The sequence below is a fragment of the Papio anubis genome, chromosome 11 (assembly GCF_008728515.1).
Source record: "Papio anubis isolate 15944 chromosome 11, Panubis1.0, whole genome shotgun sequence".
In the NCBI taxonomy this organism is placed as follows: domain Eukaryota; kingdom Metazoa; phylum Chordata; class Mammalia; order Primates; family Cercopithecidae; genus Papio; species Papio anubis.
This window is the reverse complement of record NC_044986.1, coordinates 17678170-17696699: the sequence shown is the minus strand read 5'-3', so window position 1 is coordinate 17696699 and position 18530 is coordinate 17678170. Positions and strand designations below refer to the sequence as shown.

At 33.6% G+C, this 18530-nt stretch overlaps 1 protein-coding gene across 6 annotated transcripts in view; it reads left to right on the top strand.

Moving 5' to 3' along the window:
* ATRNL1 (attractin like 1) overlaps positions 1 to 18530 on the top strand; it is an 832634-nt gene that overhangs the window by 435068 nt on the left and 379036 nt on the right. For all 6 annotated transcript variants that reach the window (XM_017944361.3, XM_017944358.3, XM_017944357.3 and 3 more), the window contains one exon: positions 1501 to 1579. In XM_017944361.3, the coding sequence (XP_017799850.1) occupies positions 1501 to 1579 (79 nt within the window). The remainder of the gene's footprint in view (positions 1 to 1500; positions 1580 to 18530) is intronic.

The window sequence follows — 18530 nt, the reverse complement described above, 5'->3', positions numbered from 1 at the left end:
AAAGGGTACCTATGTTAAAATCACTTCTATGGTTGGAAAGGTTAGTATCACTGACTTTTAAAAAAATAGATTTCCTTTGATTCTGCAGGCAGGATTAGAGAACGGATATTGAAACAGAATGATTATGAGATAGTGGGCACACTCAGAGCTGCCAGCATATGGAAAGGAAAAGACTTTGAGGCTTAAGTAGCTGGATTTGTATTTGGGTACTACGACTTACTCCATGTGTGACTATAAGCAATGAACTTCAAAATCTCTGAGGACTGGATTCCTCTTTTCTCAAATAAGAATAATATATGCTATCTTGAAGGATTTGTAAGACTAAATCCAATCATCGGTGTGACGTATCCAGCACAGCATCTGGAATGTGTGCAGCACTCAATGGATAGATGTTAAAATTGACATTGTTGTTATCATTGTCATTGAAGGATATTCTAAGGTCTTCTGCTTCAAATGAGGCATAGGCAAGGAGAAAAAATATATTGAAGACTTGACATGAGTGGAAAGTGTCAAAAATTGCCACTGCTTATGAGTGACTCAAGTGATGTACACAGTGATTATCAATTAAGGATGAGTACCAGGTTTTACTTGTGGTGTTCAGTGACCAGTGAATCTGTAATGGCCCAGTTCTGTTCACTTCTGGGTCTTCTCATAGCATAATCTATGACTACAGAGCAAATAAGGGGAAAATAAACAGTGATACAGGGTTGCAATTGATTAATGAGATTCATGTAAATCTCTGTCATTTTGAGATTTGTTAGGCTTGAGTTCCTTCTAACAAAGTACCCTGCATTATCATAGTTTATTGCATATAGTACCTAATATATTAGACCACATGTATGAACATTGTAACTGACTTATTTCTTAATGTAAACATTAGCATATGCCAGGGTTTCTCAGCCTCGGTACTACTGATATTTCGTATTGCTGATCCTTTGCTGCTGGGGACAGTCTTCAGCGTTGTAGAATTCTTGCAACACCCCTGCACTCCTCTCCCAGTTCTGACAAACAAAAATGGCTGAAGACATTGCCAAATGATCCCTAGGGGGAGGGAGCAAAATAATCTTTGGTTGGGAACCACTGGAATATGTTCATATATAAAATAGTTAGTGATAAAAATAATATAAATGTACATGTGTGACATTTGGTTTTATAAAATTTCCGTATTTTATGACTCATAATAGCAATTCTAAATAGATTTTGGTTGTGATTTCTGTTGCTTCATAAGACCAATGGAATTATAAATTTACATTCCTTCTGACAGAGAAAATTCTAAATATTGACCATAATCTATAGCAAGAAATGTAAATATTTTTTCTACCTGTACGTTTTTATTATATTTGAGAGAACATTTTAAACATTGGAAATTTATCCTATTTTTGATTGTTTATCTAGACAAAGTAATTACTTACATATATTTTTGAGTCTTTCATGTACTTTTTTTTCATTACATAGTTCAAATAAGTTTTGAGCAAAAATTATTTGTGTTTTATTCTCCAGTTGTTTCCTGTCCTTATTGCTGGTGGCTGCTGTGGTATGGAAGATCAAACAAACTTGTTGGGCTTCTCGACGGAGAGAGGTATCAGTAATATTATTTAATCTTTTGTTTAAAGATTTAAGCAAATAGGTGAATCTCTATTGTCTGTTAGTTAACATGCTGTCTTGGAATACAGAATTTCAAATCATTTTTACATACTAATATTCAAAAATCACTCTAGTATTTTTTAAGCTGTAGAGCAAACTTTATCACTGTAATTTTAAGTTAGTATTTGTAAAAGCATTGGTGTGTTGCAAACAGTTTCTAAAAATGGTATTGGAATTTATAGTGAATACAATTGTTTATTATGTTTAAATGATTTTGTAATATATTTAACTTAGGCATTTAGTTATGCTATAAAGACATAATTTATTTTTCTTAAGTGTCTGTTGAAATTTAAAATTCTGAGTGATAAATATTTTTGGTTTTGAAAAAGATTTTATAGCCTAGAAATTTATTATAACATTCTCTTTTTGGGAATCAAATCTTCTCCATTTTTTGATTATCTAATAATCCAACTATGTTTAAAGAGCACATCCATTGGATAAATTTCTGTATTAGAATTAATTATTTTTCTTATAATCCTAAAATTGATGAAAACAATAATATTCTTACAAAATAACAATTGATTATGTAAATTGTGTATATTCGTTAATTGAAAGGAATGAAGAAACAAAATCATCTGAGGAGCAAAAGTATGCAGTAGATTTATTCTTCTATATCTCATTTATTCAGAAAGCTAGTTTCTGTTTTTATCAGTATTCTTTTATTATACTATATTCTATTAGTATTAATCTTAGTATTTTATTTGCTATTGCACTTCTCCATATATTTCTATATGGGTTTTTTTTGGTAACAATATAAAACAACAGTATAATTGCTTACCTTCTTTTTTCCACTTAAAAAAATGTAATATTTAAAGATGTAAAAATAATCCAGAGTGTTCTAAGCTGTAGAATTAGTAAGTGACATGAGTTCTTCTTAGTCTATTTTTAAGCACCCATCAAAGATCAGTACCTATGTATAATATATTTGTAAACTGGAGTCCCTCCCTGCCTTCAAATAAATCATTCATCTTAATATTCTCTGCCTCTCTGATTTTCTGTATATGGCCAGTGCAACATCAGTGAGGGTTTACTTGGAATGACTGCATGTTAAAAAGTAATCCAATTGAAAAAGCTTATTAAATATAAATATATAAATATTTGGCAAGAAGTCAAATTCTCTGCAGAGGTAAACAATCATCTAGACATGTTAGATGATCTATTACAGTAAAATTATAGATTTGGGAAGGAAAAATCAAAATTATAGGCAGGTAGTGTGAAGGCCTTCCTTCCATAATGGACTAGGGCAAGTGACAATTTATGTCCTTAATCATTAGAAGAGAAGGCTGAATCAATCAGGGATCCTCGGTTCCCATTGCATCGTGAGGAGCACTATTTAAATATCTGATCTCTAAACTTTATAAAATGTGTCTATGTAAATATAGCATTGTGAAAATATCGAATTGTAACTCTACCATTAATTGGCAGCTAAATATAAGTAAGTGGTCTAGTTAAATTTCCTTACCTCTTAAAAGAAGGATTTGTACCCTAGAGTTAATTCTCAGTTGTGGTCTATTCTTTCAAGCCCTATAAATGTCTACATGTAACTAAAGTTTAAAAATGATATTTAATATTTGTTAAAACTAATATGAATAGTTTAGCTATAAAACTTTCATACTTCTCAAAATGACAAATTGATTTTGGCTAATATTGTATTATCTCAGTGTAGTAATGCTGTTTATTACATACTAAACAGGTGCTCTGGCAAGCTGATACTACTTTAATTTTTAAAATATTAATATAAATTTATCTTTTGGAAGTCAGAATCGTTCAATATATGTGATAGATGTGGAAAGGATAAAAGAGAAATAGTAGAGGGGAGCTAGATTAGGATCACTTTCCAGTTTATATCTGTATTATTAATATTACTATGTCCTCTGGAAATTCCTTTAATATAATGCCCTTCTTTCCAAAACTCATCCAGGTAGTGCTTCTTTCTATTAAAGTGTATAATAGTGTTTGCATTTAATTTGCTACCGCTTCCGAAAAAGAAAACGTATCTTGAGAGTTTATGTTATGCTATAGCATTACACGTTAAAAATATTGTGAAGAATTTTCTCAAATATAGTTTTAATAAATTCCTTTAAATGTAAAATCCTAAATATTTTAGAAACTATTCATATATTGATGTCCAAAGTAAAGATGACATTGACTTTGATGAGTATTAGAGAGCTGCTATTAGCTAGTAATGTTTATATTGCAGTCGTCCCCCCTTATCCATAGTTTTAGTTACTCACAGACAATTGGAGTCCAAAAACATTAAAATACTTTGAGAGAAAGAAATGTTGGGGGGAGGTGGGAAGTGACAGGGGGAGAGACCACATTTACATAAATTTTAGTACAGCATATTATTATAATTGTTCTATTTCATTGTTATTGTGGTTAATCTCTTGCTGTACCTAATTTATAAATGAAAATTTATCATTAGTTTTTTATATATATGGAAAAACATAGTCTGTGTAGGGCTTAGTAGTATTTACAGTTTTAGGCATCCCCTGGGTGTGTTGAAACATATTTAAGGGGGAACTACTATGTTAAGAAATTGGTTTTCATTTTGGTCTTAAGAGACCCGGAGATTTTTAACTACACTAGTTGTAGTTATGTGATAATTCCATTTATAGACTTCATGTGAGTGGAGGTAAAAATATGTTTATGTCTAATCCTCTTTTTATTCAGTTTTAAATATTAGATTAACTGTAGTATTTCCAAAAGAAAAATAACCCACTATTATTTCTTTATGTGAATGTTACTGTCTCTTCAAAACATTGAAGAGATCAATTATTGTAAAGCTCAGAGGACACCTTTGATTAGTAAAATGACAGTTTATGTGTTACAGTAAATGAAAGTTACTTAAAGGATTCTTTCTTTTTAGAATTTATTTAGTTTTATTACAGCAGTTGTACTAGTTGCGTTTCCAAATGTAATGAAAGTTTAAAATGAAAATAATCTTTGGAAATGTTTTAACATATTGTGTTCCTTCAACTAGGTGTGTTACTTTTTTAACTAAAGTTTTGTTTTCTCATAAACACAGATATACTTATTGTGGCATAATTTTAAATTCAGAGGACAGTCATGTTATGACTTTTGAATAACACCCTTGAGAATTCAGGGGCTCTTAAACACACATTAAAAAAAATGAAACTACAAAAGGCTTCAATTTTGATATGACCCCTTCATACACTCACCCCAAACAAATTTCTGTGGTAACCCTGTTAAAAAGATGAAAACTTTCTTTTGGGATGCGCTAATGAATGGAAACAATAAGTGTATATTGATAAGTGGAAATATTATAATACACTAGAAAGATGAATTCATTTATATAGCTTGTCCTTTTTACAGAGGTGTTAAAAACATTTAGCTTCAGTGGCACATTCAGTCATAGTCATCACATTATTAAAATATTTGTCAGGAGCAAGTATATGTAAAAAGGAGTCTATTGAGCTGTTTTTATGCTTGATAATCTTCATTCTTAATCTGAAATTTGAATTTTAATAGGTATCATACGGTGTAAAGATATTTAATTGTTGAAGATATTTAATTGTTCACTGCAATGAAGAGATTTGATCAAAAATTTGACTATGATATGTGCAAATATGATGCTTATTTTAATAGTTACAAGAAGCTAATTTTTTCCATTTTGAGTTGTTTAACTGTAGCATGTCTCAGTGAAACTTTAACTGCAAAATCTGTAGAATAAAAGATCCATAGGCAAAGGAAGGGTTATTTTTACATTAACTTCATATTACTAGTGAGTCTGACTATTTGAATGATCACTACATTTCATGTGATAGCACTTTTTTCCTTTTTAATGCTTGTAAATTTACAGTTTTTTTAAAGTTTAAAAATATTTTAATGTAGAACTTTACCACACTACTTTTTTTTTTTTTTTTTTTTTTCCTGATATGGAGTCTTGCTCTGTCGCCCAGGCTGGAATGCGGTGGTGCAATCTTGGCTCACTGCAGGCTTCACCTTCCGGGTTCACACCATTCTCCTGCCTCAGCCTCCAGAGTAGCTGGGACTACAGGCGCCCGCCATCATGCCCAGTTAATTTTTTTGTATTTTTAGTAGAGACGGGGTTTCACCGTGTTAGCCAGAATGCTCTCGATCTCCTGACCTGGTGATCCACCCGCCTTGGCCTCCCAAAGTGCTGGTATTACAGGCGTGAGCCACTGCGCCGGGCAACCACACTACTTTTTACTATTTCTCACATATTAGACTTCTCTTCTGCTTCAAAATCAATACAGGAGAATTTGGAGGATAAGACATGTCCAATGAGGGACTGAATTTATGTTCATAATACCCTATCTCCCTGCACAGTTTGTAATCATGAAGCATAAACCTAGATTTGTATTTTTTATTATCACCCTTAAATTTGAGTTAAAAATAATAAACCAATATCCACAAGTAGAGTTTTAGTAGCTTTGAGTAACAAACTAGTTTTCCAGAGGCAAATATGTTAGTTCTTTCCTTCTATACCTGTTTTATTGTTACAAAACCAGACATAAGTAATAATATTAAACTATACTTTAATAATGACATTTTATGGGTATATAAACCAATTAGTTATAAAATATTCTCTGACGTGGTAAATAGTGATAAATAGACTCTCATCTAAGTAATATTAATGCAATGTAGCCGTGTTTTACAAATTGAACTACTCTTTTCTCCTGAGACACTAAATATATTTACAGAAAGAGGACTGGGCACAGAATAAAAACATTAAGGAAACAATGAAAGTGTTAGTTTAGGTGGATAAATTCAAATTAACTGATCACGTACTGCCTGCAACCTTTTGTAGAATTTCATAGCACTTCAAAGCTCTGTAGTTTGTAAATGTTTAAACATTTTAACATATAGATAAAGCTTTCCATTAAACACATACTTTTTAAAACTCATTAGTAAATATTTCACTCAAATAAATGTCTTTGCAGTTAATGGCCACAATGTCAACTTACTGTTGCTTGTCATTTGCTTTTTATTGAATTGAAAACTAAAATGATTATTATTGTATTAATTTTCTTCCTTTATCCTTTGAGACTAGAAATTACAGGTCTTCAGCATGCCTATTGCGTTATCATACTTTGAAAATTTTAACATAAATTTACTTTAAAATAACTTGAATTGAGAAGTCAAATATGTATGGGGCTGAGATTTGAAAAATAACTGATATATGCCTTTTACACCTGTTTCCAAAGACCTTATGGTAAATATAGTGCTTCCATTTTGCTCTGTTCAACAAAGGTATATCAGTTTCTTGCTATATTATAAGCAAATTGATAAATACTGAGGATATAAAGAAAAAGACATTGACCCCATTATTGGGGAATTTGTAGTTTTAAAACATTTCAGTGAGGCAGACAGACACACACACATACACGTACAGAGTTCTTAGGGGAGCACCTGGATTTACTTTATTGTGATGTCATGCATAGGGAGATAGAATATATTGAAAAGTTTTCTGGAAATCAGATTAGTAATGGAAGTAAATGTGAACTGTTTCATAATTATACACAGGATTAATTTTTAAAAAAACCCTAAACCAAAAAACTTTGGGCACTGTTTTTACTATATGTGCAATATAATAGATTTGTCTCAAATCACTTTTTCTTTATTATATGCTATTATCTTTATATTTAGACCCAGTCACTTAGACTAAAACATTATACTGATTTATTCTAAAAAATGTAGTCTCACTAACCGCAACATCTTATCTGTCTTATATACTCAAACGAATGTATATCTCGATATATGTGTCTGATGTTTATGTGTATATATGTGTTTTTATGCTAAAAAGTTCATTTTTTATCTAAAATTCAAACTTAACCAAGTGTTCTGTATTTTTATTTGCTCAATCTGGCAACCTTATTTTCAACACAAATGCTCACCCTGGAGCTCAGGGGTGGGTTCAGCCTCATAAAATCCACAGGAACTCAGAGAGAAGTAAAAAGGAATAATTCTCTAAAGTAGAATCTTGATTTGTTTTCAAAATAAGGGAGAGTTATACTGGGCAAGCAAAAATAAAAGATGTTTACTCCATATATTATTTATCAAAATTAAAAACTCTTTGGCTCACTAGTTAGATTTCTGAAAATATATCTTAAAGATATGTACCTGCCTACCTTTTCAAAGTATACTCATTTATAGATACTTACAGAGAGATTTTTGTATATCAAAACTATTTCATATCATTCAAAAAGATTCTAGAAAGAAGTTCTGTGTTCTTATTAGGTAACTGAAAAGAAGAATGAGACATATTTGTGTTAATATTAAATTAGTTTATTCCTTCCTTCAACAAATATTTATTGAACCACTATTGTTGTTTCAAGCACATTTTTAGACAAGTACAGCAATGAACAAGCCAAATAAAATCCCAGCCCTCAAAAATGTTTACAGATCTGAAAATCTATATTATTAACTGGAAAATACATGACATAGTTTTTTTGATGTTGCTATTTGTATCAATCACACATGCACAAGCATAACGTGCATGGAAATTATGGGTCTGTTGGTATTTGATAAAGAAGAATGACTATGTTATTTGATAACTATAATGCAAACAAATAGTCAAATAATGGGCAAGTTGAGAGAACATGACCTAACATTTTAAGTTAGGCACTTAATAAAAATAGTATTTAATTTTCACACTAAAAATATGTATATTTGCCCTTTACTTATATAAGGAATTTGAGGAGACTAGAGTGCAATGCTCAAAGCTTACAACTAGTAAAAGAAGAAGCTGTAACTTAAAACCAAGTCTGTCAGACTGAACCATACAGAGAACTTTACAGATAGCCTGAGTTTGAACAAGTTGGTTTCATAATGGACCACTTTTAATGTAACTTATGCATCTGTTTGTTGTACAGGAAATATGTTGTATTTCATCTAATATTATGACACAATCAATCATTATTTGATGTACCAGTTACAAAGAAAACATGACACTTATTCAACTATTGCGCAATGTTCACTTCCCACTGAGAATATTTATTTTCTACATATTGAAAGAGCTCTTATATAATTATTTAGATATAGTTTTGTTGTATGTCATTCATATTTATACAGAGAGGAAAATAAAAGCAAAATAAATTGGGTAAAGTTTTGCTACAACTTATTCACCTTCATAGTCCAAGTTTTTAAAAATCACTTTTTGAGTTAAGCTAAATATATTGTATGTTTCACATAGTATCATTGACTACAATAATCAAGTTTATGTCTGTGCAGGCAATGAGAACTACATCACAACTGTCATCTGGCCAGCAGTGATTATACAATGTCATTGATTTTAAAACACATTGGAGTTTAGAGATATTAAAATGTGAAATAATGTTTCTTAGAGTCAATCAAATATGGTAGAACCTTCTTTATAAGGTGTTTAAGCGAATTAATGCATAACCCCACTGCATTTTACCTAACAGACTTCAATAAATGTTAGCTGTTATTGATATGTCATACAAAGAATGATCAGCATTATACATTAATATTACTAACAACAACTCCTGTGTATCTTGGACTCCTCCTCCATTTCTACTGTAATGCGATGGTTCTCAATCTAGTAGACCCTTGAGAATCACCTGTGGATCTTTAAAATGTGTGTGTGTGTGTGTGTGTGTGTGTGTGTGTGTGTATTTGCATGCCATTCTACTGTTCCATCCCCGTCAGATATACAAAATCAGAATTTCTATGTGTGAGGCTCAGCCAAGTGTGTTTATTTTTAAAGCCCTCAAATGTTCTAATATGCACTATTGGCCTAGAAACACTGCTTTAGCTTCTACTCTGACAGAGCTGGGAAACTATTGAAGGGTTTCCAACAAACTTGTAAAGATATCTAAATTAAAAGGATCTGATTTTAAGCTGATCACTTGCTTCTGTGGTTAGTCCAAGTAAAATTGGTTTAGGGAAAGGAGTTTAATTTTTAATGTTAAGTTTGGTACATCTACTAGACATCTAATTAGATCTATCGAGGAGGCAGGAGTTGCATCTGGCATGAGGAAACAGAGCTGAGTAGGAAGTTAAATTTGGGAATCTCAGCATGTAGATGGCATTTGAAACCCTGGGACTAGATAAATTTACACAGAGAGGAGGATTAAGCCCTGAGGCATTCAAATTTAAGAAGTCAGAGAGAAGACAAGCAACCAGCATGAATACTGGAAAGCAGCTACCAATGAAGGTGGAAAAAAACCCTGAGCTTCTGGAAGCCAAGGAAACACTGTATAAAAAGGAACAGAGTTACCAGTTGTCCAAAAACTTCTGGTGGTTCAAGTGAAATAACTGAAAATTGACCATTGTATTTAGCCACTTAGAAATAATTGCTGACCCCAACAACAGCAATTTTAGTGGACTGATAGATGCAAAAGTTTGATTGAAGTTTGATGAGAAAGAATAGAACAAGATGACTTCTAGAGTGACAGCAAGAGGAGCCCCTGAGACCTATTCCCCAGACAAACATCATTAACCAGTGAAAAATCTTTAAAAAACAAACAACCGGCTGGTTTCAGTGGCTCACACCTGTAATTCCAGCACTTTGGGAGGCCGAGGCTGGCGGATCATGAGGTCAAGAGATCGAGACCATCCTGACCAACATGGTGAAACCCTCTCTACTAAAAATACTGGAATTAGCTGGGTGTGGTGGTACGTGCCTGTAGTCCCACATACTCGGGAGGCTGAGGCAGGAGAATCACTTGAACCTGGGAGGCAGAGGTTGCAGTGAGCCAAGATCCAGCCACTGCACTCCAGCCTGGCGACAGAGCAAGACTCCATCTCAAAAAAAAGAAAATAAAAACCATTTAAAATATCTGGAAATAGTTTTAAGTGCATACGGAAAACAAACACTTGTTACGGGTGGAGGGTCTTGACTACGAGTTGCCCAGGTCCTTGGAGATTTGGACAAAGAATTGAGCAAAACGCACAAAGTAGCAGAGGAATGAAATGCAGGAAAGAAGCAGCAAAAGCAGAAACTTGTTAAAGAGAGAAAACATTCCACAGAGTGGGAGCAGGCCTGAGCAAGCTGCTCAAGGGCCTGGGTGCAAAGTTTTCTGGACTTTAAGTACCCAATTTGAGGTTCTTATTGGCTACCCCTTATCTGGAAGAAGGTTTTGGTTTGTGACTAGTTAAAGGCTGAGGTGAACTGGCACCCCATGCAGATAAAGGGATGGTCCCTGCCTGGTCTGTGGCCTATCCAAGGCACTCTCCTTTTCTGTCTGAGATGTGGTGGAAGGGGGAGGGCTGTAGGGAGAGTAGCTTTTGATCCTTTGTTACTCAGCTTGGGGAGAGAGGTTTTTTTTCCCTTTTGGTTTAGTTTTAGGAAGTTGGTGTTAATTGGCCTCAGGTTCCCTGCCCCCAAACCCAGGCGTTTTCCTTTTGATCCAGTTTTGGGAAGTCATCATGAATTGGCCCTAGATTTTCTGCCCCTAGACCTTGGTGTTTTCTCTTTTAGAAGTTTGCTCAAATTGACCTTAAGTTCCCTGTCTGCAGACCCTATTTTCCTGCCTCACACTTGTTTAAGAAAATCTACTAATTCTCAGTAAGAACAGCAAATCTATAGCATTTGAGCCTCAACTTGCTCCCTTCCTACCCTCTCCTAGCTCACTGTGACTAGCATTTCTTATCCCCCCAGCTCCCTTTTGCAGACGCTGTATTCTAGACAAAATCAGCTGAGGCCTGAGGCTCTCTCATTCTAATGAGCCCCACTTGTATGGCAAGAAGCTCTTCTCAAGGCATAGCAGCCTGATAATAACAGGGCCCAAGTCTCTCTCTCTCCACCTTTCTTATAGGGTAGAGATTTCGTGACTGGGGAGATAATATGAGAATACAAAAAAGTAACACCTCTGCTGGACACCCTGCTCCTGAAGCAGGAAAATTATTTAAGAGAGTTATGGGCCACTGTCCCCATCATTAGCTCTAGAGCTTGCACAAACTAGCAAAACCAATTCAAAAAGATATAAAATCTAAATAAACCTATAGCAAGCACAGAGATTGCATTTGTTATTTTTAAATTTCCAATTAGATACATCAACATTCTGTTTACAGCAAGCACATCTAGCACCCAGATCTTGTTTTCTAATATTAGAGAACTCTTTCCAACGGTTCCTCCATTCCTAACATACTCTCATTCTTGGTGTGTGTGTGTGTGTGTGTGTGTGTGAGGGTGCATGCACGCCCCCTCTTACATTTTGGTACTATAAGAAACTTCAAGTTTAGCTTGTATACTTCTTGCCCCAGTCCTAGAATTAGCCATTTCTCCAAGGATCTCTGGTTCCCTTTCTTGTAGCATACATATTGCCTAGATTTTGATTTCTAAATACCATTCACCAATAAAAGGAGTTTGGATGCAAATCACATGAGAATCTCAATAGATACAGAAAAAGCATTTGACAAAGTCCAACAACCTTTAACCATAACAACACCCAGCTAGTTAGGAACAAAAAGAAATCCTCAACCTGATAAAAGGCGTCTACCAATAACCCACATCTGGCATCGTACTTAACTTTTTTAAAATCACTTATATCAGGAACAAATCAAGGATATCCACTCTCTAATTCTATTCAGCATTTTACTGTATATTGTAGTCAGGGCATTTAGGCAAGGAAATGACATAAGCGCCATCTAGATTGGGAAGAAAGAAGTAAAGCTGTCTCTATTTGCAAATAACATGTTTTGTAAATAAAATTCCTTAGAAATCCACTAAAAAAACTGTTAGAACTAATACACAATTTTAGCAAGGTTCAGGATGCTAGAGCAATATAAAAATCAGTTGTATTTCTATATATTAGCAATTAAGAATCTGAAAATAAAACTAAACAATTCAATTCAAAATAGCATCAATAAGAACAAAATACATAGGAACAAATTTAACAAAATCTGTAGAAAACATATACTATGTATATTAGTCCATATTCACACTGTTAATAAAGACATACCCAAGACTGGGTAATTGGTAAAGAAAAGAGGCTTAATTGACTCTCAGTTCCACATGGCTGGGTAGGCCTCACAATCATGGCAGAAGGTGAATGAGGAGAAAAGTCACATCTTACATGGTGGCAGGCAAGAGAGTTTGTGTAGGGGAGCTCCCCTTTCTAAAATCACCAGATCTCATGAAACTCATTCACTATCATGAGAACAGCATGGGAGAGATCCTCCCCATGATTCAGTTACCTCCCACTGGGTACCTGCTATGACAGGTGGGAATTATGGGAGCTACAATGCCAGATGAGATTTGGGTGGAGACACAGCCAAACCATATCACTCTGAAAACTATAAAACATTGTTGGAAGAAATTAAAGAAGACCTAAATAAATGGAAAGATACTATATGTTGATGGATTCAAAGACTTTATATTGTTAAGATGACAGTACTCCCAAACTGATCTACAAATTCAACATAATACTTACCCAAATACTAGGTAGCTTGTTTGTAGAAATTGACAAGTATATCCTAAAATACACAGGGAGATGCAAAGGGCCCTAAACAGCAAAACCATTCTTGAAAAAGAACAAAGCTTACACTTCATAAATTCAAACTTACTGTACAACTGTAGTAATCAAGATGGTGTGATATGGGCATAAGACTGGATATTTGGATCCATAGAATGTCACTGAGAATCTAGAAATAAACTCTTACATTTATAGTTGATTGGTTTTTTACAAGAGTACCAAGACAATTAAATGGAAGAAAGATTCATCTTTGCAACAAATGGAGCTAGGCAACTGGGTAGCCACATGCAAAAGAATGAAGTTGGACCCATAACTCATATCACCATACTCAAATAAAGTCAACAGGAATCGATACACCAATATGTAAGACCTAAACTATAAAACTCTTAGAAGAAAATACAGAAGAAAATCTTCTTGATCTTTCAGAATCTTCTTAGACATGACATCAAAAGAAAAGATGATTAAAGAAAAAAAAATTGGAATTCATTGAAATTAAAATCTTTCTGTTTAAAAGACACCATGAAGAAAATGAAAATACCACCTCCAGAATGGGAGAAAACTTTTGCATATCATATATCTGATAACATACTTGTATCTAAATATGCAAAGGACTCTTCCAAGTCAGTAATCAAAAGGCAAATTACGCACTTAAAATGAATATAGAATTTGAATAGGCATCTCTCCATATAATAAATGCAGTTTGCCTTTTGTAGTCATGGTTTCCACATCTGTGGATTCACCCAATCAAGGATTGAAAATATTCTGAAAAAATGTTGAAAAATATAACAATAAATATAAAATAAATAAAAATACATTATAACAACTATTTACATAATATTTGCATTGTATTGGGCACTATAAGTAATCTAGAGATGCTGTAAGGGCTTGGCATTGATTGTTAGTGGTGTAGTTGGTTGCAACAAATGGGAAAATGTGCATAGGTTATACGCCACCATGACACCATTTTTAAGTAAGTTACTTGAGCATCTGTGGATTCTGGTATTCTTGCAGAGATCCTGGAACCAATCTCCTGCAGATACCGAGGGACAACTCTGTGTGTGTGTGTGTGTGTATGTGTGTGTGTGTGTGTATGTGTGTGTGTGTGTGTGTGTGTATGGTCAGCAACTCATGAAAATGAAAAGATGCTCAACAACATTAGCATTAGCAGAAATAGAAATCAAACCTACAATAAGATACCACTAAATGCTTGTGATTGATAATACTGTTATTATTATTCACCAATAATCATCACCAGTTATCACCAAAATATTGGTGAGGCTATGGAGAAATTAGATCCCTCCTACATTGTTGTTGGATATTTAAAACTGCCACTTTGTAGTGTAATACAGTCTGACAATTCCTTGCAATGTTAAAGTTTCCATATGACCCAGCAATTCCACTCTTAGGTGAATACTGAAGAAAAATGAAAACATAGGTCTACATAAAACTTTTACATTAATGTTCATAGCACCATTATTCATTACAGCTTTAAAGTAGAAATATCCCAAATGCCCAGCAACTGATGAATGGACAAATAAAAGGTGATATATGTGTAAATGGAATATTATTCTACATTAAAAGTGAGTGAAGTACTGATGCATGTTATAACAGTGAAAGAGCCTTGAAAACATTAGGCAAATCTAAAGAGACAGTAAGTAAATTCACGGTTGCCTTGGGCTGTGCTTGGGTATTTGATGGAATGTGGGGCCAGATGGAGAATGATTGTTAATGGGTACATGGGTTCTTTCTGGGATGATGAAAATGTTTTAAAATTAGACTGTGGTAATTGTTGTACAGCTTTATGAAAAATTTAAATATTATTGAATCTTATGCTCTAAATGGGTGATTTACAAATTTCTTTGTAGAAATTGACAAGCTTCTTTGTTGAAATGGTTTGTCTGTGTCCCACCCAAATTTCATTTTGAATTGTAGTTCCCATAATCCCCACATGACGTGGGAGGGACCAGATGGAGATAATTGAATCATGAGTGCGGTTTCCCCCATCCTGTTCTCATGACAGTGAGTTAGTTCTCTTGAGATCAGATGGTGGGTTTTTTTTTTTTTTCTTTTCTTTTCTTTTCTTTTTTTTTTTCAATACAGAGTTTCACCTTTGTTGCCCAGGCTGGAGTGCAATGGCGTGATCTCGGCTCACTGCAACCTCCGCCTCCTGGGTTCAAGTGATTCTCCTGCCTCAGCCTCCCGAGTAACTGGGATTACAGGCACACACCACCATGCCCAGTTAATTTTTTGTGTTTTTAGTAGAGATGGGGTTTCACCATGGTCAGGCTGGTCTTGAACTCCTGACCTCAGGTGGTCCACCCTCCTCGGCCTCCCAGAGTGCTGGGATTACAGGCATGAGCCACTGCGCCCAGCTGAGATCAGATGGTTTTATACGGGGAGTCCCCCTTCACTGGGCACTCATTCTCTCTCCTGTCCCCATGTGAATAAGGACGTGTTTGGTTCCCCTTCTGCCATGATTGTAAGTTTCCTGAGGCCTCCCTAGCCATGCTGACCTGTAAGTCTATTAAGCCTCTACCAGTCTCAGGTATGTCTTGCACAAATTGCGCTTAAGTTCATAACCAGTGTGAGAATGGGCTAATACATTTCTAGAAATTGACAGGTAGATTCAAAAACTTATATGGAAATACAAAGGACCCTAACTAGCAGAAACATTTTTGAAAAAGAACAAATTTACAGTTCCTGAATTCAAACTTACTACAAAATTATAGTAATCAAGATGGTATTATTATACTACACAGTATATTTCTTAGTTCTTTTGTGTTGCTATGAAGCACCATACCTAAAGGAAGAAGGTTTATTTGCCTCATGGTTCCACAGGCTGTACAAGAAGCATGGGACCAGTATCTGCTTCTGGTGAGCGCCTGTTAAAGCAACAGTATAAGATTCTTTATATTGCATAAATTATTGTGGAATGATAGTAATATAGTTTCCCTGAATTTTGTTGACAGGATTTGACATGTTAAAAGTTGAGTTTGCAGGTGATAATGCTACCTACATTCCATATTAACTTCAGTGATCATTCTGTAAATTGTTGCTTAAAATATAGAATTTCCTTCATTTAAAGAATTATGCCATAATTCGCACATCCGTGTTGAGCAATTCTCTTCCTACCACCACCCACCTCCCCTTGCAGGGGAATTTGTTTGCTAGGTATATACTGTTAACAGTTAGGCATTTATATACAGATTTAAACCTAATACAGAATTCAGCAGTATGTATTATTTATGAACTAAAGTTTCTTGTCATGTGAGCTTTTAAAATATATTCTACTGGTTCTAATTTAAGGAAAAAAAACCTTAAACAAAATAATTTTATTGTGATTTGAACATAGTTATTATAATGCTATATTAATTTTCTGAAAATAAATTTAGTCATTTAACAATACATAGTTGTCATAGTAACTATTTTGTATTTTATCTCAGAATAAAAATATGTTTGCAATAATAGCATCCTGGATAATTGGCTTTCACAATAATTCAACCACATTATAAGGAACATGGAAATAGGTAATATACTGAATGATAGATATTGTGCATACTCCATCACTAGTAGTGGTTCACTATAACAGTGGTTCTCAACCAAAGAGGATGTCTTAAAATATAATTAGAAAAAGAGGCCTAGTCTGGTTGATTTTGATATCCCCATTAGATAAGTAATCCTGTTCTCCTCATGTCCAAGAATCACATCTGTACTGGAAATCATGCTGAACTGGTGTTCAGCCTGTACTGTCCTTATCTATAAATTACCGGGTATTCCTGCTGTATAGTATATTTATTTATTTTTAAATCATTTTGATGCCAGCATAATTATGGTCTAATTTAGTTTATTGTCATTCACTGAAATGATTCATTTACTTTAGTCATGATATTTAGGTAAAGCATTATTAGAGTATATTGAATGAACATGGTATTAGATTCATGCATGAATGTAATATTGAAAATGTTAACTATTATAGGATATTAATTATTTCAAGTCTGAAATCCACTGTTATTATATTGTAACAATTATGAAGCGTTGTAACCAATACTTTGAACAAGGGCAGTCAATCAGAGCTTGATTCTGTATTCCCACAGCCCATTCAAACTCATTTGCTGTGGCCAATTTGTTCTAGTTCCTAGAGTAGCTAGAAATGAAGATAATTTTTTTCTTATATCTCTTTTTAATAGATTTATGTATTTCCTTTCCTTGGCAATTTGGTATTATAAAATTTTATTCTATTAATGGAAGAGATTTTTAGAAGTCATCTCCTCTTTATTGGAAATAAACATGGACAGTTTGCTATCAAATCAAGCATTATTTTTATACCTTGTACATGTTTTCATATCTATTTTTAATAGGTGATATGTCTGTAGGTTTCAGAGTTCAACATTTCCACCAGCATTACCTACGCACTCAATTATTCCCTCCCCTCTATAGCCGATCAGTGTTATCAGGGTTTGTTTTGTGTGTATATTCTTCTGAAGTTATTTTATACATACCGAAGCAATATGAATACACATCTTTTTCTACATTACTTACACTAATAATAGCATATTCTTTATACCCTGTTTTTGTATATTTTTAATGTAACTGTAAAGTTCTAATAAATTGTTATAATTCTGAATTATTTAGCAACATAAAAATATTTCACATCTATTGATGAGAAGTCAAAAATGTATTTTTTCCATTATAGTCACATTTTGACCACTTTATATCTTTATTTCTCTTTACTATTTATTTCTACAGTGGAGCATTTCTAATGCACTTAGAATATTCTTTTAGAGAGATATTTTTAAGAATTCCAGGATACCAATCCAGCTATGTAATTCTGAGAAATAATTTTTAGAACCACACTACAGTGGAGTACTCTCAAAAACTACATGGCTCTAACTCAAGTTTATAACAGTAATATAAGGAAAATGACTGAGAATTTCAGTAGGAAATTTAAGACACAGCAAGCTAAATTACAGTCTTAGAGAATTAAATTAAAATGTTGGCAAACTGCTTTAGATCATGTTATAAATTCTATGAAATATGACTAATATAAAATAATAAAGGCTTCTGCTACTTTTTCCTTCATTTAAATGAATGTGTATGTGAGTTTGTGTGTGTGTGTGTGTGTGTAACTGCTTTTTATATTAGTGTAGAAGGACTATGTAATTGCATGGTTATTGTATTATGCAAGTATAAATTTTGTATCGTATTATTGTGTTAAGTAACGGTACAGACTTACAGCCTTCAAGTTCTAGCTTTCCACCTATGCATTTACAGCAATTAATATTTACTACTTTGATCCTAATGGCTTGCTTTGGAAATTGACTTAGAATGGCTTAGAAGCACACACTCATCAACTAGTAATAGCTTATGGTACAATAGCATCCAAATTTCAAATCTATACATGGTAAGTATTTTCAATCAAACTATATAAGATTATAATTAAAAACTTTAAAAATCATTATA